This window comes from Psittacula echo (assembly GCF_963264785.1).
Source record: "Psittacula echo genome assembly, chromosome: 21".
NCBI classification, from domain to species: domain Eukaryota; kingdom Metazoa; phylum Chordata; class Aves; order Psittaciformes; family Psittacidae; genus Psittacula; species Psittacula echo.
The window spans coordinates 7,242,480-7,265,931 of record NC_137757.1 but is presented as its reverse complement, the minus strand read 5'-3'; the positions used below and the strand labels follow the sequence as shown (position 1 = coordinate 7,265,931).

Genomic DNA, 23,452 nt, shown 5'->3' with positions numbered 1-23,452 from the left:
TCCCTAACAATTAACCAGTGTAGCTGTCATAACTCTGCGGTATGGCTGGGGACAGGCAGTGACACAATAAGAGGATGTGAGGTTGGAAAAATACCTTCGCATTCCGGTTGTGTGCCGCTCCAGGAGCCGTTGGCTTGGCAGGTCCTCTCGGATGAACCCCGGAGCATGTAGCCGGGCTCACAGCTGAACCGGACCACGCTGCCCACGTCAAAGTAATCTCCCAGCCCAATGCCATGAGAGGGGATCCCTGGGTCACCACACAAGCCCTGGCTGCCTCCTGTGAAGAAGAGAGCACAGTATCAGCAAAGTAAGCAAGTCACGGGGCTTGTCTCTTCTTCTCTCTCAACTGCATGTGTTCAGGGGGCCAGCACAGAGGTTTGGATTGTGACTGACTGGATTTATCTCTGCCTGGCTCTCAGCAGAGTGGGGAAGCTCCAGATGAAACAGCCCCTGACTCCAGGAGCCCACTGGTTTTATGCTGGTTGGAAAAAAACACGGCCATAACTCCTGCATCTCAAGATGAAGCCCTCACCAGCTTTGCGCAGCAGCTGCTCCAGCAGACAGCAGCTCTGCTGCCAGCATCAGTCATGTGGATGGTTTCCCTCCAAGCAGGAATTACGACATGTTCCCAGCCACCTCAGCACGCCCTATTGTATCTGCAGAACAAGAAGCTGTTGGGTTTGGACATAGAGGCAGGAGGGATCCAGCTGAGAAACATCCGTTCATACAAGTTGTGAACAATCGGAGCTGCTGGCTGGGAGTGAGGGGACCGGAGGGAGGCAGCAGCTGCAGCAGACGCCTCGCAGGGGTTCTCTGGAGCAGGCTGGAGAAATGCCCACCTCCCAATGGCCTGACACAGGCTCACACCGTGTAGGCCTGTTCTTGGCTTTCCTTGCTAATGATCTGTGTAAGCACATCCACCCTCAAGCCAGGAAACACTACTTCACTTCTGCAGCTGGGAATGAAGCTCCTGGTTCCTGGACCTTCTGTGCCTTGCTGCAGGTACAGCCTTTGCAGTGTTATGTGTAATATAAAACATTATAATGAGTGTATCCATCATCTAGGGAATGCGCTTGTTTGTAAAGAGAAGGGGGAGAATGCTCCAGGTTCAGCATTTCCTTTCATATAATGACTTATATCAAAGTCTTTAGTTTCATCTTGCAAAGGCTGCTGTCACACCATGGGATCTTCCGCCGACAATGGAGAACCTTTGGCAGTAGATGAGCAGAGCTGTATTCTGCCTCTTCACTGCTTTTGTCATTGTATTGCCTGAGTTTGGTGTAAAAGAGGAGCCTCTTCCCAAGCCCTTGGGTGGAAATAGAGGTTCTGAGCATTTACCTGGCCCCAAGTCAGAGAGGGGCTGTCAAATGCCATCAGCCTTGGTCTACAGCTGCCTCCATGAAGTCATTCAGAAAAATCTCACACAACACATGTCAGTAGGAACGAGTCAGAGTAACACTGAATGGTTCCAAAAATCCACCCCCAAAGCTGACAGGAAAGACAGTGAAAACCACATTGGGAAAAGCATGAATTAGAGCAGAAAACCCTTCCGAGCAGCTACAGATCAAGAAGCCTGCAGATACAGCTTCCAAATGTGAGGATGGCTGCTTGATTTCCTTCTCCCTTCCACAGCAGAGGTTAAACTTGGTCAAGTGGAGCCGCTAAATCTAAGTGGCATAATTAAAAATTAACACTTGTCCCAAATGCTTTGCTCCAGCAAAGTTCTTTCATCTGCCCCTGCGCTCTCCAAGGAACAAGCAACAGGATGGCACAAGGATGGCTCTGCACAGCATCCTGCCGGTCATTCAGCACCTCTCCTTCTTGTGGAGGCCATCAGTGGAGATCCCAGCACCCTGACTTCAGGAAGGCTTGGCTTTTATTGGAACACATGAGAAAGGTGGTCAGATGCTGCAGGCAGGATGCAAGGACCAAACTTTTGCGTTAGATACATTCATCCTTTACAGACTCCGCATGGAGAAAGCTGTAAAGCAGCAGGCTGCAGTAACACCTCCCACCACAAACATTTGCTGCAGTGATTTATTTCTCATCTTGCAAGCTGAGTGGTTTACTCTCCGCCAGTGCTTATCACCTAGCTTGCAGGAGCTGAGACATGAGGATTTTCAGACTCTTCCACAATCTCCCTCTGTAGCCTGTGTTATTTCTGCAGCTCAGCAAAGCGCATCAGGCTGCCCCCTCACAGGACAAAAGGGGGTAGGTGGAGCACAGGAACGCCCCATCCTGTGCTTCCCAAAGCCCACCTCACCTGAGCAGTGCGGCAGGGACCCGCTCCAGCGCCCATCCAGCTGGCACATGCGAGTGGAGTTGCCGACCAGGGTCCGCTTCCCGAGGCAGCTGTACCGCACCACCGAGCCCACGGTGTACTTGTCACCTGAGATCTGAGCGTGGGGTGGGGAGCCTGGGTGGCCACAGGAAACCACTGTAAGAGACAGATGCAACAGCTTCAACCACGAGGAACTGCTTGTGATGCAGCAGGTACACAGCAAGGTACTGCATGTTTGAGGGCGCTGCATGCGTCTTGGCAGCTTAAACCCACTTGTCTGCCTCAGAGCCCTTCTGCAGACATGAGCTCATCCTGTCCGAGCTGACAAGGGTCTGTGCGCAGATGCCCAATCTTGACACTGACAGGCATTTTGCAGGCTCCTTCTTAAACACGAGTATTTCCATGCGCACGCCCTCCCACCCCTGGCAGCACCAGGTCCTGCAGCACAGAGCTACAATCGACGCCGTGTCACACCTGAGCAAATTCCCTTGGCAGATTCTGAGCACTGCTCACTCAACCAGTGCTGGTAAAATACCACCACTAACAATAATTAATAGGTTTACTTTAGCTCAGTGATCAGAGTGGAGACAGGGAGAGGCTGTTGACAAATACACTGACAGATCTAGGGGCTGTGAGACAGGTTTGGATGAGGATGCTCAGTGTAAAGACCATGCACCACTTGCTTTCTGAAGGAAAGCATTGGTAATGGGTATCTTCTCTCCCTCTGCTACAATCTAAAAATACCACTGCTGGCATTAGGTAGAAAACATGATGTATGCTTCAATAAAAAGGAGAGCATGCCTATGTTTGGGCACGGGGGCGTTGAAATATACTGGTGCAGAGCTGTGACTAAAACCAAGGGTGCTTTGCAAGGAAATGGGTTTGATAGCTAATACTTAAACTTACACTGTAACTAACAATTTAATAACAGATACTCCAGCAGCGTCAGCTAAGCTTAAACCTGTGGTGATTTGAAGGTTTTTAAAGGATTTATGTATACGGGGGAGAACTGCTCCTTTCGATGCTTTCGGCTCTGCTCCCATGTCCTTACTGGGCTCGCGCTCCCACGCCTCAGAGGGGATCAGCTCTGGTTTACTCCCTCCTCAGCAACAGGCATGAGCCAACATCTGCAACCTCAGCTTGTCTGGCACCAGCCTTCTTAATTTCTGCTTTAGGGACTGCCTGGTAATTTTAGGTGCCCAGCTCCACACACTGTAAGGGGCTATGGGATTCAGCACGGAGCACATCTTCAGCTCAACACAGAAAACAGACATGCAAAAAATCTCCCTTTTTCCCCCAAACTATTAAGCCCATGAATCCCCATCATCAGTTGTAAAACTGACCTGAGCTCCAAAGCTTTGAGAATGCCCAGAAATCCTCCAAGTCAGTGGATGCTCAGCATTTTAAGGAAGTAGATCCCTTTTACTCAGCTGGAAAGCTGTGGACTAAGGGAGCCTGAGATCTCAGGCTCCCAGGTTTTAGAAGGTAACTACCCCCAGGAGCCCTGCAGCTGCGGTACACACTGTTATCACTTGTCAGTTCCCCATGGCCTGTGCAGGGTGCTGCGGATGTGAGAAGGTGGCATGCTGCTAACAAAAGGAAAGGAAAATGTGCCAAGAGCTACTGTGTATGACTAGGTGTGGAAGGATAATACAAGAGAAAACAGAAACAGTCATGGCTTTGGAACAGCTACACTGCTTTGAACTTAACAAGCTCCATTTCTGATTGCTGTAGTGATTTGTTATGCCACGTAAGGAGCTCAGAGCTGCTTTGGTCTCCAGGACACAAGAGCAGTGCTGGTGGCTGCTCTGCCACTGGGCAGCCCCATCTCAACTCTAAACACACTCTGGACCTCACTCTCCCCCAGTGTAAGACAGGAACATCACCAGTGACACCCTCCATACAATGCATGGACTAGGTATTACCACCACAAGTATTTCGTGTCTTTTCATCCTACTGGAACTACCCCTTAAGCCAAACCATCACCCAGAACCTCCCAATTCTCTGCAAACCCCAATGGCAGAAAGGCCCAGGATACTGTAAGAAAGGAGGAAAAATGCAGAGCAAGGGCCAGGAAGCAAATCTTCTTCAGTACCTGCTTTGCAGCAGAACAAAGCTGCATCTATTTCACTGTCACACTGTTGTTTCCCTCCCCCAAAGCCGTGGGGATGGGTATGTTCCATATTCTGTGTTCCGTATGGGAACTCAGCCATGCCCTGTCCTCAGGGTAACAGCATGCAGCTCCCCATGAAGGAGTGCTGCAGAAGTTCTGCTGCCCCTTTCCACCTCCCCAGTATTGTCACTGGAGCTGAATAGAACCAGTAAAACTCAGTGGGAGCTGAGGGAACCATCTCTAACAGCGTTTCTTCCCTCAGACCACAAATTTTCCTTCTCTGGGCAGGATCCACAGGCCATTGATGCTGACAGAATGACTCCCATGGATTTTAAAGGGCTCTGGATCCAGACTTTTCACATAACCGTCCAGCTAAACAACAGAGAACTACATGAGATGAAAAGCTGCAGTGGATGGGAATTATTCTGAAGAACTTACAAAGACACTGTGGGAGGGCACGGTCCCAAGTGCCATCCCCCTGACAGGTAAGGACATGAGTACCCAATAAGTAATATCCATGGCTGCACTGATATGAGACAGTTGTTCCAAAGCTGAATCTGTGAGGACCACTCGGCTGCACTTGCCGGATGCTGTTTTCCAGGTGCCCGGGGTCAGTACAGTTTATGACTGCAAACAAACAACAAAAAAAATACAAAACAAAGGGTGTAACAAAGAACAAGGGATTCTCCAAAAATGAGCAGGAAAAGGGGAAACTGCAAAGCACATTCCACAGGTGAAGGGGCTGCTCGGCAGCAGAGCCCTGCTCTCTGGTCCCAAACTGGGACTTACACTTGCAAGTTAGGAATAACTGATTTCTTGACTGACATACCAACAGTATCGAGAGATACTGGACTGGAGTACAGAGGGAGGGAGTGCAGGGAGGGAATCTGGCAAGTGAACTGGAGTGCTAACACCAATGGAAGCAGTAGGGCAGCCCAGAAGGAGAAAGGGCTCTGCACAAAGAGCATGGTGTTTGCTTTGAGTGAACTGGTTACCAGTGTGACCTCTTCTAAGGGTCTGGCCTGACACTCTTGTGTCCTCCCCACTTACAACACTCACTTGGAGGATGAAATCCTTTACTATGAGGGTGGTGAGCCACCAATACACATTGCCTAGAGAAGCTGTGGCTGCCCCATCCCTGGCAGTGTTCAAGGCCAGGTTGGACACAGGGGCTTGGAGCGAGCTGCTCTAGTGGAAGGTGTCCCTGCCCATGGAAGGCGGTTGGAACTGCAGGAACTTTAAGGTCCCTTCCAACACAAACAAGTCTGCGATTCTATGTAGGGCTGGGCAGGGTCCAGTAACAGCTTTGAGCAAAGCCCACGGGATAATCATGCTTTTTTACATGGGCCACAGAGCTCAAACATCATCTGTACATCCCTGAGGAACCACGACATTCGCTTTACATGAATTTACAACAGTGTCAAGCAGGACTTTAGAAACCCAGAGTAACCAGTGCAGTGCACTGTGCCTCGGCCAGGGCAGAGGCAGACACTCACCACGACAGGCGGGCAGGCTGCTGCTCCACTGTCCATTGGCCAAGCACTGGGACTGAGACGCTCCTTCCAGGAGGTACCCAGTGTTGCACACAAACTTGGCCACATCATTCAGGTTGAACTGGTTCCCTTGGGTCAAACCATTGGCAGGGTTGCCAGGATGGCCACAAGTGATGGCTACAATTAAAAATCAGAGATACTACATTTTTTGTCTGGATTATCTATTGGAAATAATTCCCCTGGAATGAGACCACAAACACACTCCCCCACCCCCCAACCCCGAAACTCATAGCAACCAAAGATTTGTGGCCAGCTCTGTTGGAATACTGAATCAAGTTGAGAGCACGGTACCTTTGTTCATTTTACTGGCACAAGAAATTCCCTGAACCACTCTAAGCAGCTGAATGCCAGCATCCTGCTGACTTAGACTGTAAATCCCTAGAGCTCCTCTTCAAAAATCCCAGCTCCTGCTATTAATCTAATGCCTTACATTACCCTGGGCATCACACAGAGTGATGAAATCTCATGTCTTCTTCCCTCTCCCTAGCGTAAGTTGGACGTATGCTCACTACAGTATAAAGTAACACCTGCAGGAACAGCTAAGAGATATGAGAAAAATCAGGTTTCTAGCAGATGGCCTAAAAAGCTTCTATCTTCCTGTTTTAAGTTTGAAAAACTTTGGGGAAAACCCTTTATTTCTAATCCCTGAAATAAGGGGTTTGTGTAGTTCTTGTTTCTGTGGTTGATGTGAGTGTGGGTCAGTGACAAGGTAGAGGGTGAAAGGGAACTGCTCTGAGCTACTCTGACATCACCGAGGGAAGGTGCAGAGGCAAAGGCTGGAGCAGCAGTAAGCACGGGCAATAGGGAAATTCAAAGTGGTTTTGCCTGGGCTGGTCTGCTGGCACCTGGGAAGAGATGGGTGATGCAGGGAAGATGCAGCCCCTGCCACGAGTGAAGTCCAGAGACTTTTGCAGTGAGTTCCACTGCACAAAAGAAAGGTCAGGACACGCCACGCACAGATTCTTGGCTGCTTAAGGAATGCGACATCTTCTGACAGCAGAGGACAAAGCAATATTGATCACTGCCACGCTGAAACAGGGTAATGGTCCATCAGTGGAAGTCCAGCAGTTCAGCTGTACAGCTGCCAAAGCCAGGAGCTAGAGGGAAAGATGCAATTCCCACAAAAGATCCATAACACATTTGACTGCCAGGGCTGGACTGTACCACAGGGATAGGAATTTATTCCTCATGCAAGCTGGTGACAGGTGCAGGTCTAAAACACATGAAGCACTCTAGCCTTTCAGTGCTGCAGGAAACAGAAGTCAAACTCTTTGAGGTGCTTCTGAATATGGTTATACATGTTTTGAAATAGGTGATGGATTCTGTCCCAGAAAAAAAGGCTCCCCACAGCTGGCATGGATCAAAAAGGCCCATTCACACAGAGGAAGCAACTGCAGCAGGCTTAAAGAGAAAATAGCAGGACAATAGGAAATGATAATGTGCTAACACACAGTGCCCTGAGCTGCTTCAGAAGCAATAAAGCCTCCAGGCATCTAATTTCAGAGCCCAACAGTGCTCTGCTTTAATGACATGAAATTTATGTTACCCATAAGGCCTAATGTAGTGCAATAACTTCAAGGCCAGCTTCTGCACATGAGGCACCTCTACACATTCTCTGCACAAAAGCTTGGTGGGCTTCAGATACCTGAGCCAGAAGCCAGCACAAAGCAGAGCCAAGCAAAGCAACCTGTTCTGGTTCAGCTGTCAGAAGACAGATACAGATGAGCAACATTCATCGCCTTTGTTCTAATGGGTTTGGTCCCCCCCCAAAGAAACAAGATGAGCCATGAAAATGGATGTTTAGAAAATCCTGCATTTCCATCAATCTGCCTGACAGGAGGAGGGACCCATCAATATGATTTCCTGATCCAAGGTTACCGTGTATATAGGCAGGAAAAAGTGAATTGATTTTTTTTCAACAGAGCATCCTCAGACATGAGAGTAAATTCAAACCTCCCGACGGACCCAGAGCCAGCCTTTCCAATAATTCTTTTCCTAAAAAGCTCATGCAGAATCACAGACATCCTCCAAGTTCTGGAGTCTGTGCTAACCTTGACGCGTTAAGTCTGTGTGTTATTTTTAGACCAGAATCTGTGTATTCATTGATCGGTCATTCCGTACTTCATATCCTGCTCTTATTATTGTGCCTCAGCACATAAAGCTCTAAACCAGACAGGAGAGATTGGAAGCAAACAGCTGGAGAATCATGATATGAAATACACGGATTGTACCGTCCAGTGATAGGAAGATGCTTAAACTTATTAACACCTTAATGCTCCAGAGACTTACTTCATTAGCTTACTTAGTGGAAGGATAATGAGCAGGTTGTACAAGGTGACTTGTGATCAGAGGAGGAGAGAGAGGGACTTTCCTCCAGCACACAGCATGGGTCTCAAAACAGTGACTCCGTGCAGTGCTTGGTGGGGCTACATCTGCCTTTAACCTCCCCTCACCCTGATAAAAGGTGGTCTCCTCAAAAACCAGACCTTCCACTGGGCTCAGCTGCCCAGGGAAGCTGTGGCTGCCCCATCCCTGGCAGTGCTCAAGGCCAGGTTGGACACGGGGGCTTGAAGCAAGCTGCTCTAGTGGAAGGTGTCCCTGCCTGTGGCAGGGGGCTGGAACTTGATGAGTTTCAAGATCCCTTCAACCTAAACCATTCTATGCTGGAAAACATGAAAGAAAAGTGGAATTTAAAAAGCAGAAGGAAAAGGTCAAGCAGCCAAAACTGCAGCACTGCCACTCCTGCCACATCTCAGCTCCCTCCTGTGTGAACCCCAGGCACTCTTGTGCAGCACACTCACTGTGTGCGTGCAAAGCGACTGAGCACAGCCTGGCCGTGCAAACCCTCAACAACATCTTTACACGTGCTCATCCTCTGGCCGCCACCAGGGCTAAAGGAACGTGACAACATACTTACGCACACAGACAGGCGTCTTCCCGGACCAGCGGTGGTCCTGCTGGCAGATCCGCACCGACATGCCGATGAGGCGGAAGCCGGGGTTGCACTGATAGACCACACTGCCGCGGTAGTTGTAGTTCTCGCCATTGATCTGCCCGTTGACGATGGGACTGGGGACACCGCAGTGCCCCGCTGCAGGAGATCAGACAGGAGAGTCACCCAGAGCTCACTCCTGAAGGCATCACACACCACCATGAATCTGAATTCCAGACTCTGCACTTACAGATGAAACCAGAGCAGCAGCACAAACAACAAAGCATTCTGAAAGCTCCCCAGTCTCAGAACACCTCACATCTACGGAGCATGTAAGGAATCAGAGTCTGCTTCCTTATTGTATCTACTTTGAGGTTGTTTAGCCTGGAGAAGAGAAGGCTCATGGGGAGACCTTACTGCTCTCTACAACTGCTTGACAGGAGGTTCTAGTGAGATGGGGGTTGGTCCCTTCTCCCAAGTAACAAGCGACAGGACAAGAGGAAACAGCCTCAAGCTGAGCCAGGGGAAGTCTAGACTGGACATTAAGAACAATTTCTTCACCCAGAGGGTGCTCCTGCATTGGAACAGGCTGCCCAGGGCAGTGCTGGAGTCACTGTCCCTTGAAGTGTTCAAAACCATGTAGATGATGCCCTCAGTGACACGGTTTAGTGGTGGCCTTGGCAGTGCTGGACTTGATGATCTTAAAGGTCTTTCCAACCTGCTTGATTCTATGATTCTATAGCTTCAGTAGCGCTGAGTCCTCACTTGGCTTCCTTCTTGAATCAGCATCTAAAATCCCTATTCCCGCTCAAAACACAGCCAAGACTCTTTCCTGCCAACCATCCCGGATCCTCCACACGTACCCAGACATCTCACTTCTGCTCCACTCCAGAGCCCGTTGGCCATGCACTCCCGCACACGGGAGCCCACCAGGGTGTAGCCGGTGTTGCAGGAGAAGATGGCTGTGGCTCCGTAGCTGGTCAGTGTGCCAATCTTGTTCCCGTTCGGTGGGGTTGGCAGGTCTCCGCAGGAGATAACTAGAAGAGACCCAAAGCACAGGAAGTGAGGACAGGCAGGGAGCTGTGGTTTTTACAGAGCAATGCACTCAGTGACACCACCACAATTCTTATCCGAGTCAGAAAGGGGTAGGAAAGCTTATCAAATAGTTACATGAATAATCAACCCGGATGGTCTTCCCACAGAAGTTTTTAACACAGGAATGTTTCTATTACTGACCCACTGCTGGATAGAAGCCTGACTTCCAGCAGAGCCACAGAATGCCGCAGGATCTCCAATCAGAAACTGGAACACCAGCACTGGCCCCCCAGCTTTCTGTCACACCATGATTTGCAGGACAGAGACCAGACCCACAGAGAACACCCACCTGACCCCTGGTTTGTGGGGTGCAGCTGGAGCTTGGCAAGGAGCTCCTGCAAATGCAGCTCCCAGCCACAAACTCCAGCTCATTATTTTATCTACCTTAAAGCCCTGCAAACCCTCTGGAGCTTTTGCACTCAGCAAGAAATCAAGGGGCTCCCGCTGGCTGCGTCTGACCCCAGCGCATTGCCAAGATCCTGTCAGCTGAATTTAGGTGGCAATAACGCTGAAGAAATACAATGAGGTCAGGCTCGTGCTCCTGGAGCTGGCTGAAGAGCTTAGCAGGGGTAAAACTACATCTGTCACTGAAGTCGGCACTTGCATCTCTAGAAACAAAGGGAGGCAGGAGGGAAGGGAGAGCTGACATTCTGAAGGAGAACCTTTCTGTCTCTATTGGCATTTAGAGAGGAAAAAACCTCCACCTTTGACAAGAGATCCAAAGCACAGTGGTCACGTCAGAAGAACTGAGTGAGCTGCTTGTTTGCCAAAAGTGTGTTTGATTTACAGGTGACACTGTTACCCTGTAAACTTGGCATCTGCATAAAACTGCAAGAGGTTATGCTTTAAATCAGAGTTTCAGCCTAGTTTGTGTTGGAAGGGACCTTAAAGCTCATCCAGTTCCAACCCCTGCAGATTTCTTGTCAGCCCCTTTGGGCACTGGAAGCTGCTCTAAGGTCTCCCTGGAGCTTTCTCTTCTCCAGGCTGAACAAGCTCAACTCTGGTTTAAGAACTCCCTGCATCCAAACTCTCTTCAACCAGTGCAGTTCTGCAGCCATGCTCTCAGATGCTGCCAAGAGTGGCCAGGGCTGGGGTGTGTTTGCAAGCCAACAGCAGAGCTTGCACACCCACCGGATGGTGAAGAGAAACCCATCCCCTGCAAGGCACCACGTGAAGATGCCTGTCCCAGTGCAGCTCCTGAGCTTCACAGCTCTTACTTTTACAGGTTGGCATCGGCTCTCCTATGCTCCACTTCCCGTTGGCTTGGCACTTGATGACCCGCTGGCCTGTGTAGTAGTACCCAGGGTCACAGATGAGCATTAGCTGGGCATTGTAGTGGTACTGGATCTCGTAGGTGAGCCGCCACCGACCATGCTCAACTGCAATGCTGTTGATATCGGGACAGGTGACAGCTAAAAACCAGATGTGGTGAATCAGGGAAAAGAAATGAGACAGAAAGAAGTTAATTGTTCTACTCCAGGGACTGGGGCATTTCAGCAGGGGTGCTGGCTTTTTAACAAGGGGGCCAGCATTAGCATTTCTAATACAGGTGAGAAACCAAGACATCATGAGAGGGGACATCAAACAAAACCTGGTGCAACTGTGAGGCAAAGCTGTCACGCCAGAGCTGGGAGATGCTAATAAAGGGATCTCCAAAGCTCCCTGTGGGACCGCAGCACTGCACACACTCACCTACACACTGAGGGGGCTGGTTGCTGTTACTCCACTGCCCTTCCTGCAGGCACTCGGCGCTGGGCTCCTGCCCGGGCTGCATCTGGAAGCCCTGGTTGCAGTGATACACGGCTCTGGTACCCACGGTGTACTCCTTGCCAAAGACAATGCCATTCTTCGGGGCTCTGGGAACTCCACAGGAGAGAGCTGGGAAGGAGGAGAGAGTTTAAAACACCACTGCTGAGAGATCAGTCAGCTCCCAGTTTTACTGTGGATTTGTGGAACCCCAGATTTCAAACTCTCCTGTTTACAAAAGCTCCAGCCCCCCGGTGAACCCCAGAAGCTGCAGTGGATGCCCATTTCCACAGAGGATCAGATTTTCAACTCCTGTCAGTGCGGTAACAGCAAAGCCAATGCTGAGTACCAGTTTCTACTGGAAGAGACCCTGGCTTGCCCGTTCTGTAATACCTGTAACACAAAATGCATCAACACAGCACCCAGAAGTTTTCAAACAGAGATAAAGGATTAGACAGCACTAACATTTTGTATTTACATCCCACAGCAGCAACAACCTGAAACCCCTTTCCAGCAGCACTTTCGGATTACATAAGGCAGCAAATTGTGTAATTACGTTGTGGCAGAAGGAAAGCTAAATTTAGCCTTGGGCTGAGAAGGTAAGGGGGGAATTCAGGGGAATCAGTTGATGAACAGGCACGATGCCAAACGTCTGCTCAAGATGGCAGCACTTCGGAGAAGATGCTCTGCACCACTGCTGCTGAAAGCCTCAGTTCTGGAGCCAGGAGGGGGTCAGACTGGGCAGAACAGGTCACAGACAGGGGCAGGCAGGTCACAGGAAGATGAGAAACAGCCAAATACAGACAGCTCAGGAGCATGCTCATCTGTGCTGCAAGAGTTCTGCGAGACGTGACATGTCCTTTTACCCTCTTCTCCACCTCTGGGAACGCCAGCGCTGGGAGTCTGTCACTCAAATCTGTTTTTCTCTATCAGCATTCAGGAGAGCTGGGAAATCAAACCCAGACCTGCCTCCAAAAGCACCACGCAGGCTCCCATCCCTCTCCAAGGCTTGTGTCTTGGGCTGGAGAGGCACGGAGTGGCAAAGGGGAAGGAGTAGCCTGGACCTGTGAAGCTGCCACTGTGAGACTGCCAGCCTGTGGGCTGCCAGCAGCCTCTGTGGGGCACCGAGATGAGCAAAGCACCAATTTGGAGGCCAGCACCTAACCCAAACAGCTGTCTGCATTTTAAAACTGCTCTGAAGGAAATGTACTCCTTCCTGGAGCAGCCCACACTGCTCCCACTCCACTTATGCATGAACCAGAGGCTGAGCCGCATGCTGACACTTCAACACACATTCACCTTCCTGTTATTCCCTCTCCACACAACTGAGGGCTAGAAAATCAGCAACCTTAGAAAAGTGACCTTCTGGTGACATGGATCCCACTGAGTGCTGAAAAGGAGAGACCAAACTTACTGTGAGCAGCATCAGCACAACCTCCAGAGCTTTCTATCACTCAAGGTCCAAGATGCTTTCATCCCACTCCTGCTCCATGAGCCGGCCAGAGCCCCAACCTGGAGCACAATTACACAGCACCTCACAGATGCTGGTGTTGCTAATAGGTGTGAGTAATTCAGTAGGCTTATATTAGCACAACCAGGCACATCCCTGGTTGAAATGATAATCACATGTATGTCACTTCATTGAGCTAAGGAGCTTGGCAAATCTCTCTACAAGGCTGGGTGTCTAGACAAGCAGCCACACTGAATACCAATTTCATTCAGAGGCAAAAGAAGAAGGGGCCTGGGGAGCCCTACCCTGTCACTTCCACCCAGCCGTGCTCTGATGACTTTCTGATGCTGCATCCAACCAAAAAGGCTGGTGGGAAAAAGCTGTTCCTTTCCCATGGCACTGCCCCGCAAAGCCTTCCCCTTTCTCTGTCCAATCCCCTGCTGCAGCCCAATGCTTCGCCACAGGCACTGAGGCACACAGACTGAAAGCTGGGGACACTGGAGTGCAGAGACCAGGGCCAGTGGTGCTCCGGGCCACTGAGGCTGGGCTGCCACTTGCCTTCGTTTCTCTGCACAGGGAAGGATGATTAATGCTGCCGAGTCCTGCCTCGCAGCCAGGTCCCTCCTCCTGCCTCTCCATAGGTCTACTTGACCATTCTGGGTCTTTCCATTGCATAAGCCTTGTCCTGATACAACGAGCAGCAACAATACAGCACTTGTGGGGCAGGCACAGGTAACCAGAAGTTTTATTAAGCCACTAGAAATAATAAGTAAAATGTAACCCTCTTCACCTGCAGATGAAGGCTACAACATGAAGACTGGACAAGGAAGAGACATGGGGGCTGGGACCTCTGCCACCCTGCACTCATGGCAGGATCCTTCCTTCCCTGCAGATCCGACATCCTTGCGCAGATTGTGGTATTAGTAAATTTGTACTTACAGAGCCCTGCACAAAGCAGAACAGCTTGATTTTTGGGATGGCGACAAACTTGACATCTGCTCCAAAGAGCACTTCAGAGGGTCCAACTGCAGGTACTGCCATCCACCAGGATCAGAGACCATGAAAGAGTTGTTCCAGGGGAAAGCAAACCAGCATTTGGCTTGGAGAGACCCATGGAGAGTGTGATCCAGGAAAAAAGGAGAAGGAGCACTTAATGGTACAAAACTCTGCCTGCAGGAAGATGATGTGCTAGGAAAAGGAACAGAGGCTATGCAAGCAAATCTGCAGCTGGGATTCCAAAAACAAAGCAGCTTAAAAATAGGCAGCAGAGACAGAAAAGACGTATTAGATCATCTTGTGTTCTCCCTCATTGTGCCAACACAAGATTGTTCCCTGCAGAATATTCTCTGCTACTCCCATAAATGTCAGCTAGGACAGAGCACGTAGTAAAGATTATTCAGAGGGGATGGGGAAGAGTATTATGTACTGGCAGAAAGGAGCGATGGGAAATGCCATTTAATGAGACCATGTGTTTGCAGGCACCCCAGTTCCCCTCCTGACTCTATGAGCAATTTATGCAGTTACAGAGCGAGTTCCCAAATCTCTGCCATGCGGCCCTGGCCACCAGAAAGGATGAGAAATTGAGTGCAGCCCAAGACCAAAGGTTGCCAGTTGGCTTTGAGAGCAGCGCGGGGGAATAAAGAGGATGCTGGATTCCATGCAGCTGAGGCGGGAGCACGAGCAGAGCCAGCCCTGGCTACCGGCTGCTGGAGGCCGGGGGGGGGGGAGCTGCTCCGCTGTGAATTCCCCAGCTCGCTGCCACTCGCCCGCCTCCTGAATCCACCTCGAGGCACTTGATAACCACGGGCCAGAGTTAAGAGTCCTGATGCAAATACAGGGAACAGAAGAGGAGGTGACTTTCCCAAAGGGGCTGGTTCAACCTCAGGATCTAACATGGCCCAGCAAGCTCTCCTTCCACTCTTCCAGAGGGACATCAGCACCAAGATCCTGACCAAGCTGCCCAGTGTGGTCAGTGAAGACACACACTGCTCCAAAGGGGAAACTGATGTGAACTGGCCCTCACATTCTTCCTGTGTTGGCAACTGCTATGGAGTGGCACCACAGATTGTGCTCATCAAGCTCCTGACATGTCACAGATTCAGCTGGACCAGAACAGCACTGGGTCGGTTTAGTGCTTTTCATGCAGACCCCATGGGAAAGCCTCTTCCCACACCCCTCCATCCCACAGGAAAGGCCTGCGGTGCTCAGCATTTCCAGGCCAGGTAGGGACAAGCCACAGATGGTCTGGCTCCAGCTCCCTCCCTGGTGCTTCAGGAACTAATGCTCAGGGACACATTTCTGCCTTGAATCATTCTGTCTGGTGATACCTCATCCAAGCACACCCCCTCCCAGCTTCCCCACACCCTCCTCCCCACCTCTGTGTTTAAAACCCATTCCTCACGTACCATTATACCTCTTGGAAGTGAATATTGATTTTGGAGCTGAACACAGGCCTCAGGTGGCATTCCAGCACACCAGGACAGTAAAGACTTAGCGGCATTTGTACCTATTCCTGATTACAGGATTTTCCTTAAAAAGAAGCATTACATCAGAGAAATTCCCTACACTGGGCTAAGGATTCGGGAGGCACAGTTGTCATGACATCCTCTCGCTCCCTCAGGTCTTGCTGTGTGCTTCATCTGCTCATTCCAATGCTCGGTGTTTGTCCCCATCCACGTTATCACAGAATCACTACTGGAGTTTGTGTCCAGCTTCCCAGTTTCTGCTTGCGAATGGGGCTGGGTGGCAGGTCCTTGGTTTACTGCTTTCCACTCACCTCTAAATAAAAATACAGCCTTGAGAGGGCTCCAAATGGATACAAGCACCCACAGCACAAACCCACCCATTAGAGGCAGGACCGCTTCCACCCCTGTGCAACTTCCAAAGAGACGAAGTGATTCAGGAGCACGGAAAGGAGTTTTTCAAGGCTTTTTGGTGCCTCCCACACTAAACAATCTTGCTTTTCCTTATAGCTTGGACTGGACAACAATACAGACACTGCGATGAGATTTTTGCCTATGCTGTTCCCTGGCTAGTTTCCAGGGAAGTCAATGCAATATTAATCCCCAGCACTCGGTCCCCTTGGAACATGGATGAATGTTCAAAGACATTGAATGGCTTCAGCAGAATAAAGATGGGCATTTTATCAACACAAATGAACAGGGACGACTGGCGGATTGAGACGGTGCAATCAGAAAGTGAACACAGTGAGGGAGAAAAACAGCGTGGAAGCGAAGCACCCTGGGGCACAGAGCCCTGTCCTCCCCCCCTCCCATGCCTGGAAGGAGCCCTGGGCTAAGTCTGATATGCCATAAAGATCACAGTTAATTAGGAGGATGTGGGAAGAACAGCCATGTGCCTTCATCTTAGATGAAGCCAATGGAAACGAGGCACCATCCGAATCCCAAGAAACTTCTCATCCCCTATTGACACGTGCAGACCTAAGAGAGCACTTCCAGAAATACCAAATGAAATTCCAGTCACTAGAACCCAGCAGGACCCAGGCTCCTGCCAGCCTTTCCAGGCTCTTCCAAGCAATGGCTTCTCCCATCCTTAACTGAGGCTTGGCTGTGTCTTTACTGAGTGTTCCAACACCTCTACAGCAGTGGCCTTTGCAAAGATGCTTTTTCTCTCCCCCATCCTGGGGGCTCCCAGAATATTACTCCCCTCCCTCCTTGCTTGTCTATTCCTGAGGACTTGGATATGAGGAGCACCCCCCATGCCTACCTGCAGCTCCACGCCTGTTCTCAACAGGGAATTACAACAGGTTTTAACTTTCACTGCGTTCCCCTCAGTCCTCCCAAGACTCCCAGCCCCTCAAAGGACACTTCCCTGCTCTCACCTTGGCACAGGGGGATTGCTTTGTTCCAGTGGAAGTAGCCCTGAGGGTGCTGGGAGCAGGTGGTGGTGCTGTGGCCAACGAGGCGATAGCCGGTGTCGCAGCCGAAGCGGAGCGTGCTGCCGGGCTGCAGCCCCGTCTGGCTCAGAACCAGCCCGTGCACCGGTGCCCGCGGGAGGCTGCAGTACGGGGCTGCAGGGGAGGGCAGAAGAAAAGAAATCCATCACTGCATGGGCAGCAGCAAGGCAAATTCCCTTCCTGTTCTCAGGAATTACAGCCCGCTTCCCATACCCTGAGGCTGCAGAGGAAACAGAAAACGTGTGATGGACAAACACAAAGCCAAGGGGGGAAGGAGTGCAGGGCTCCTCTCCAAGTTCCACTCAGCTCTAGAAATAAAGACTAATTTCTGATAATTAAATATTACTTAATTCATTTACTGAGTAAAGTCATTATTTATTTATGACATCCTGGCAAGTTTTCAATCCAGTTTTATAACTTCCATTAATTAAGATTTGCTAAGTTTCAAGCTACAGTAATTCATTTTAAGGAATTCTCAGCAAATATTCAGTATCTAGCAGCAGGTTTGTGCTGAATGAGCAACCAGGACTCCCCAGCCCTGCTCCTGTGGGAGCAGTGGCAGAATGCCCAAGCAAGAGCACAACGTGTTTTAAACTGCAAATCCTGTAACGCCATCAGGCTCATGAACCAGCAGCTCCTAACACAAACTCCAAGGTTTTGTGATGTTCATCTGCAAACTTCTCAAAATGGGCTCATTGCAAGGACACAATAATTCAGTAACACAGCAATCTTTATGGTGGGTTACCCAGGATGAGTTTCATCCATCCAGAGCCACACTGCCTATGGTTGGATGTTCTGGTTCTGATTCTTTAGAGTGGTGGAGAAAAAGCCAAAGCCTCAAGGTTTCTCCTGGAACAAAAACTGCCTTCCCCAGCCTCACCAGCTCAGAAGGAGCCCAGATCTGGGAGCCTTCCCAGGCACTGGCAGCTTCTGCCCACACAGATGGCCTATACCCCTCTGCAGCCATTTCATGGCAATCCCTGGCTGCAGAGATGGCAACATTCCTGGCAGAGACACCCATCCTCTTCCATGTGCTTACCAGAGTAGCGGATTTTGAAGCCTTTTCTGTTGTAGGCATGATCAGAGGACCAGCGGAGATAGACTCTGTTCCCGCTGCTGGTGACGGTCAGAGGGGCTGAGTAGTTCCCACTCAGTGACAGGAGCAGTGGACTCTGGCCAGAGGGACCTGCAAGGAAGGAAGGAACAAGTCATGTCCCAACAGGCAACCACAGGAGCATCAGCACAGCACGTGCATTCTGCATCTGGTTACAAGGCTGCTGCACTGTGAATACTGACAGATCCCCTCTCGGTTCCTGGGCCTCAAAAACCTGGTCTGCACAGTGTCAGGGATGAGAATTCCCACCTTCTCAACTCGCCCCTTCCCCTGCTAACTCCTGCTGCTTTCAAAAATGCTTTAGATCCATCCAAAAATCAAATCATTGATTTTTCCTTATCCAGAGAATCAATGAGTCTTAAGAGGAGCTTTCTTTAAGTCCAGCATAAGGTTACAGGGGGAGTGGTGGAAAGCTCTTTGCAGAGTGTTTTGGGAACAGAGATTAGCAGCTAAGAAAACTCTGCTATTTCCTTCCCCCCCCCCCAGTCAAGTCAAACCAGTGAATCTCTTACCATCAAAGATTTCAAACTCATCGTACTGCTTCTCACTCAGAAAGTACTCAATGGTGAGGGAGATGTTGTACCCAGGCTCTACCTTCACCACCCAAGAGCACGTCTGAAAGTGAGGGTAACTCCCCAGGAAGCTCTGGCTCAGGATCACACCAGTGGAGTCTGTCAGGACCTCATTCATTGGGCACTGCACTGCAGGGAACACAGCAGAAAATTCACTTTCCTGGTTTTCAGAGGAAGGAAGGGAACACAAGATGCTGTGGCCATGAGGGCCTGTCTGGAGTTAGGTCAAGATTCAGCACAACTCCCACCTGCGTGCATCCACTGCACACCTTCACCCTCCCAGAGGATCCCCAGACCCTGATGCATTTACTCTCCACAAAAATCATGCTGTGTTCCCACAAATCCAAGCAATAGCCCCATTTAAAGGCAGGAGCTAAAAGGAACAATGCAAATGAACAGTTTCAACTGTCGCTTGCATCATTCCACATCACTCACAAAATGAACAACGCCACAATCACAAGACTACTCTCAAGTTGCAAAACACTCCCCAGGAATCCCTGGAAACTTTATTATCTGGCTTAGAACAAGGTGTAGAACTAAAGGCTTAACCCAGGTCACCCATGGACTTGTTAACCAGGACATAAGAACTCCAGTTCCTTTCTCTAATCACTACAACACACTGAGCTTCTAGAAACATTTAATCCAGCTGAAGACACTACATAGAAAGATCAGCAAAACCACCCCAGAAGAGGAGGCGAACACACAAAGCAAGCAAAAGCATAAAAAGAAAGGGATCTTTATTTATCCACAATTGTCACTTAAGTCCAGTGCAAACACTATACTTGGATTAATAGAAAAGAGCCAGAACTACCCAGAAAGACCAGTGTATTCTTTCCAAATCCTTAATCCCATCAGTGATTTCTTGACCTCCACAAATTGGTGGCCAGATGTAATTTAAGCAGTCCCTTTACCCCCAGGCTAACAACCATCAGTAAATAATTGAATGACCTCCCTTTCTATCCTTCAGTTCATGCTATTTCAGAGCGAATAAAGCTATAGAAAAATATCCTGTTATACGGTAAAAATGTTCAGATAGAAGGGAATGAAGGAGATGAAATAATCACGGCTGGAGTGAACAAAAGTACCAGCAGGAACCCAGAGGATAAATAAGGCAACATGGCAGCATGGAAACATCTCTGGGATCCCTCCTGAGCAGCAGCAAGGTCTACAGTGCAGTGTGCTCAGGGCTTCCATTTTTCTCCCATGTAGTACATTCTATGGCACTAATAGAGAAGCTGTTGTCGCAGGACTGCCTGGCTGGAGGGGCTCACTCCGCTCCAGCCTCCTCTTCCTTTGCCTGTTCATGCATCACTGGCAAACTCTCAGCACAGAATTCCTCCCCACCTCACAGGGTAAGGACATTTGGGTGACTTATAATGACTTAGTGAAGGCAGTCAGATACATGGTGTGTCAGACCTCTCCTCAGTCCTTCAAAGGAGGTACAAGCTTACAGAGGTGTCTCACTACCCTCCTCACAAGGTCCTGACGGGTGGTTTTGCACTACTGGGACCCTGGAGATCTGAGAATCAATCCCGAAGATGCAGTATGTGCAGGGAAACCTCCTCTAGCTGCCATCCAGCTTGCTCCCTCCCATAGCCCATTTTGCAGCAGTCTCAAGGTAGGGAAGCTCTGGGCACCACATTGGGCAGCCCCAGCTTTACCTTCACATGTGGGCGGAGGTCCTTCAAACTGGAGATGGGTGCCTAGTTTGCAGGTCAGGATTTCATTTCCAATCAAGGTAAAGCCAGGAAGACATCTGTACCTCACCACATCACCTGCAGACAGAAACAGAAAACACTGACCCAAGAGAAGGATCAATTCATTAAGGCTGAATGAACCTTGCCCTGGGTACCATAGGGCGCAGAGACCTCTTGACCATGCCTCTGCCATTGAGCTCTGGCATGACCGTGCAGAAATAAAAGGTATAGAAAAAGCCTGCTGGAGCCTCAGTTGGGAAGAACTGCCGTCATGCTGCTAGATTGTGGTGATTTGTGTGAGCTATTTCAGGTGGAGAGAGCAGACAGGGAGAAAAGCTGCTTAAAAAAAAAATCACGGCTACTCCACTGGTTGCAGAAACACTTAAAATGTGGATGGAAGCGTGAGCAACAGCAAAAACCACACAAAGCACAGTGCACATGGGTGAAAGGTTCTCATAAAAAGACTAAGGGCCTCTAAGCTTTCACACAATGCTTTGTCTGAGCCACCTGAAAACTGTTATTGTGGCAAAGACTTCTGAACGTTTCCAAACAAGCTCCAGCCTTTCACAAAAGCCAAACCACTTCTGTACTAACAGGGAGGAAAAGCCTCAGGACATCAGATCAATCTGACTCGTTGTGAATGTTGGGTGTTGAGCAAGGTCATGCAGAACCCGGTGCCCCACAGAGTTACACATGTGAAGAGCTCTCCTGAAACCCCAGATGCGGGGTGACCACACAAATGTGTCTTCCTGTGGGCATCCCCAGCAGTGGATGGGGGGGCAAGGAGGGCTCAGAGGACAGGGAGAGGTTACCTATGTTAAATTCTTCATTCTCAGTGATGATTTCTGCATTGGGAACGATGGTGGGAGGCTGGCATCTGAAGAGCTGGTAGGCTGAAAGAGCAAAGAGAGTAGCAGATGCTAAGCTGGGGGTGAAGGTGGCCATGGCCATCTCAGTGTGAAGTACAATGGACATCAGAGCAAATCCTCCCCCCCGACAAGTGGAAGGAATTGGCAAAACTGCAACCAGCCCTTTCCCCCTCCAAACCCCACAGAGATGGAGCCAGGTACTTGCGCTAAAAAAGCAGCTTCCTCCAGTTTCTCACACCTGATAGCAAACAGATTTTGGTCAGCCTGTGGAGATGCAGGTGCCCACACGGTGTTACTGCATTTGGATGAACATGGGATAATGACCGATGGGTGCTGACGTGAGGCACCTTTTGGGATACTAAAGGAGAAGATCTTGGTGATCTCAGTGGAATCAGGTCAATCACAGAGGAGGGAGAGTCTCAGACTGCTCCAGCACCAAGCAGACGACAATGATTACTCAGAGAATTTCATCCTTACACCCTGTCCTTGAATGGAGATCACAAAACTCACAGACTTATTTTGAACTTGGAATTATTCATTAACTTCTGCAAATAACTCCAGGAGTGCTCATGGGTTCAACTGTAAATCCTACATGCAGCTTGCAGTTCACAAAGTAACCTGTGCAAGGCCGATGCCAGTGCCTCATGGAAGGCAGAGCAGAGCAGACCTTGTACTCTTTGCTCAACTGGGTGTTTCCTTCATGGGTACCATGCGGCTAAACGGGGAGAAGAAATCCAGTTGATGAGCAGAAAAAACAACTCCTTCTGGCTCCTGCACCTGACCAATACATTGCAAATAGCAGATTTGCCACCAAACCCAAAAGATCAGCTCACACCAAGCAAAACAAAGGCACCACTTACAAGCATGTGGGTGCATAAGGCTTGAGCACTGTGCTGTGTATTAGATAAACACACACGAGCTGTGAGCACCATTAAATAGAAAATATGGGACTGGGAACTAAATGAATATTAATGAAAGGCATTTTCTGCTATTTGCTCAGCACTTCCTTGCATCTTTGCTCCCCCTGCTCCTGACCCTGGACAAGCAAAACTTCCTCTGAAATTTATATCAGCCTTTTTATTTGAGATCCTGGAGCTCAAGCTGCCACTGAATATTAATTCTTACTAACTCCCCAGTGCTGAACTCTTCACACCACAGCAAGGCTGGCAGCACCATGAGGAGGTTTATGACATGGTTTACACATGGACAGAAGATGTGCCATCATCCTGCCCCAAATTCCTTACCCCTTAACCTGGGGGAGGAAAATGCTTTCTCAAATGGCGTCTGGAAAAATGTGATGTTTGGAGATCCAGGGAACTGGCTGGAGGGAACACAGGAGCTTCTGGTTAATGTGAGGGATGGGCTTATGCATCCCATGTGTGCAAGGGGGGTAGAAGCCAAACACATGCTTACTGCAGTGAGCTAAACTCAGCTGGGATGGGGGCAAAGGGAAGTGCCAGCTCTAAGTTGGACAGCTGGCCCCCGGGCAGCAGGAGAGCCAGCAGGAGAGGGGAGGCAGTAGGGACACAGCAAAGAGCCATCCCAGGAGGGAGCACACTTATCTGGAATCTTTTAACGGCATGGTTGACGGTGGAGGGAAGAAGGGAAGGAAACTGCAACAAAAATTGAAATTAAATGCTATTTAAAAAAGCGCTTGACAGCATCTACTGCAGTGGAAAGCTAAAGCAGCATTTACAGCATTAAACTCTCCCTTAATGGACCGCATTTCAACAGAGAGCTGTGATTAACATGGCTTCAGCATATGGGTGATACAGCAGCAGTAAAGCTCCTTTCAACAGCACATCCATTTGTTCTCACCAGGACAAACCAGAGTCCTTGAAACCACAGTGGGACCCCCTGAGTTACTGTGCCACCTCTCATCACACTCACACATCACTGGCACCTGAGCCAACCCATCTCATACCAGGCGCAGCAGCCTCATTTTTCAAGGGATGCTACTGACTCCTTAAGCTCTGTGAATCACTCCTTTGTTTCCATTCCTCCACCCTAAGGAAACGTTTCTCTGCAGGCATTTGAAAGGGCAGTGGCACTCTGACATGGAGCTGATCACCGCTGTATGGGAAAAGACAACTTAAAGCAGAAGGAGGACTCTC

The 23,452-nt window shown here is 49.7% G+C and overlaps 1 protein-coding gene across 1 annotated transcript in view; it reads right to left on the bottom strand.

The window, feature by feature from the left end:
• CSMD2 (CUB and Sushi multiple domains 2) overlaps positions 1–23,452 on the bottom strand; it is a gene marked incomplete at both ends in the record, with an annotated part of 259,384 nt that overhangs the window by 19,231 nt on the left and 216,701 nt on the right. Inside the window, 13 exons of the mRNA XM_080632482.1 lie at positions 95–277; positions 2,264–2,437; positions 4,833–5,021; positions 5,891–6,064; positions 8,865–9,038; positions 9,743–9,916; positions 11,192–11,386; positions 11,667–11,852; positions 17,012–17,200; positions 18,126–18,272; positions 18,713–18,901; positions 20,434–20,547; positions 21,282–21,362. Of these exons, the coding sequence (XP_080488608.1) occupies positions 95–277; positions 2,264–2,437; positions 4,833–5,021; positions 5,891–6,064; positions 8,865–9,038; positions 9,743–9,916; positions 11,192–11,386; positions 11,667–11,852; positions 17,012–17,200; positions 18,126–18,272; positions 18,713–18,901; positions 20,434–20,547; positions 21,282–21,362 (2,169 nt within the window). The remainder of the gene's footprint in view (positions 1–94; positions 278–2,263; positions 2,438–4,832; positions 5,022–5,890; positions 6,065–8,864; positions 9,039–9,742; positions 9,917–11,191; positions 11,387–11,666; positions 11,853–17,011; positions 17,201–18,125; positions 18,273–18,712; positions 18,902–20,433; positions 20,548–21,281; positions 21,363–23,452) is intronic.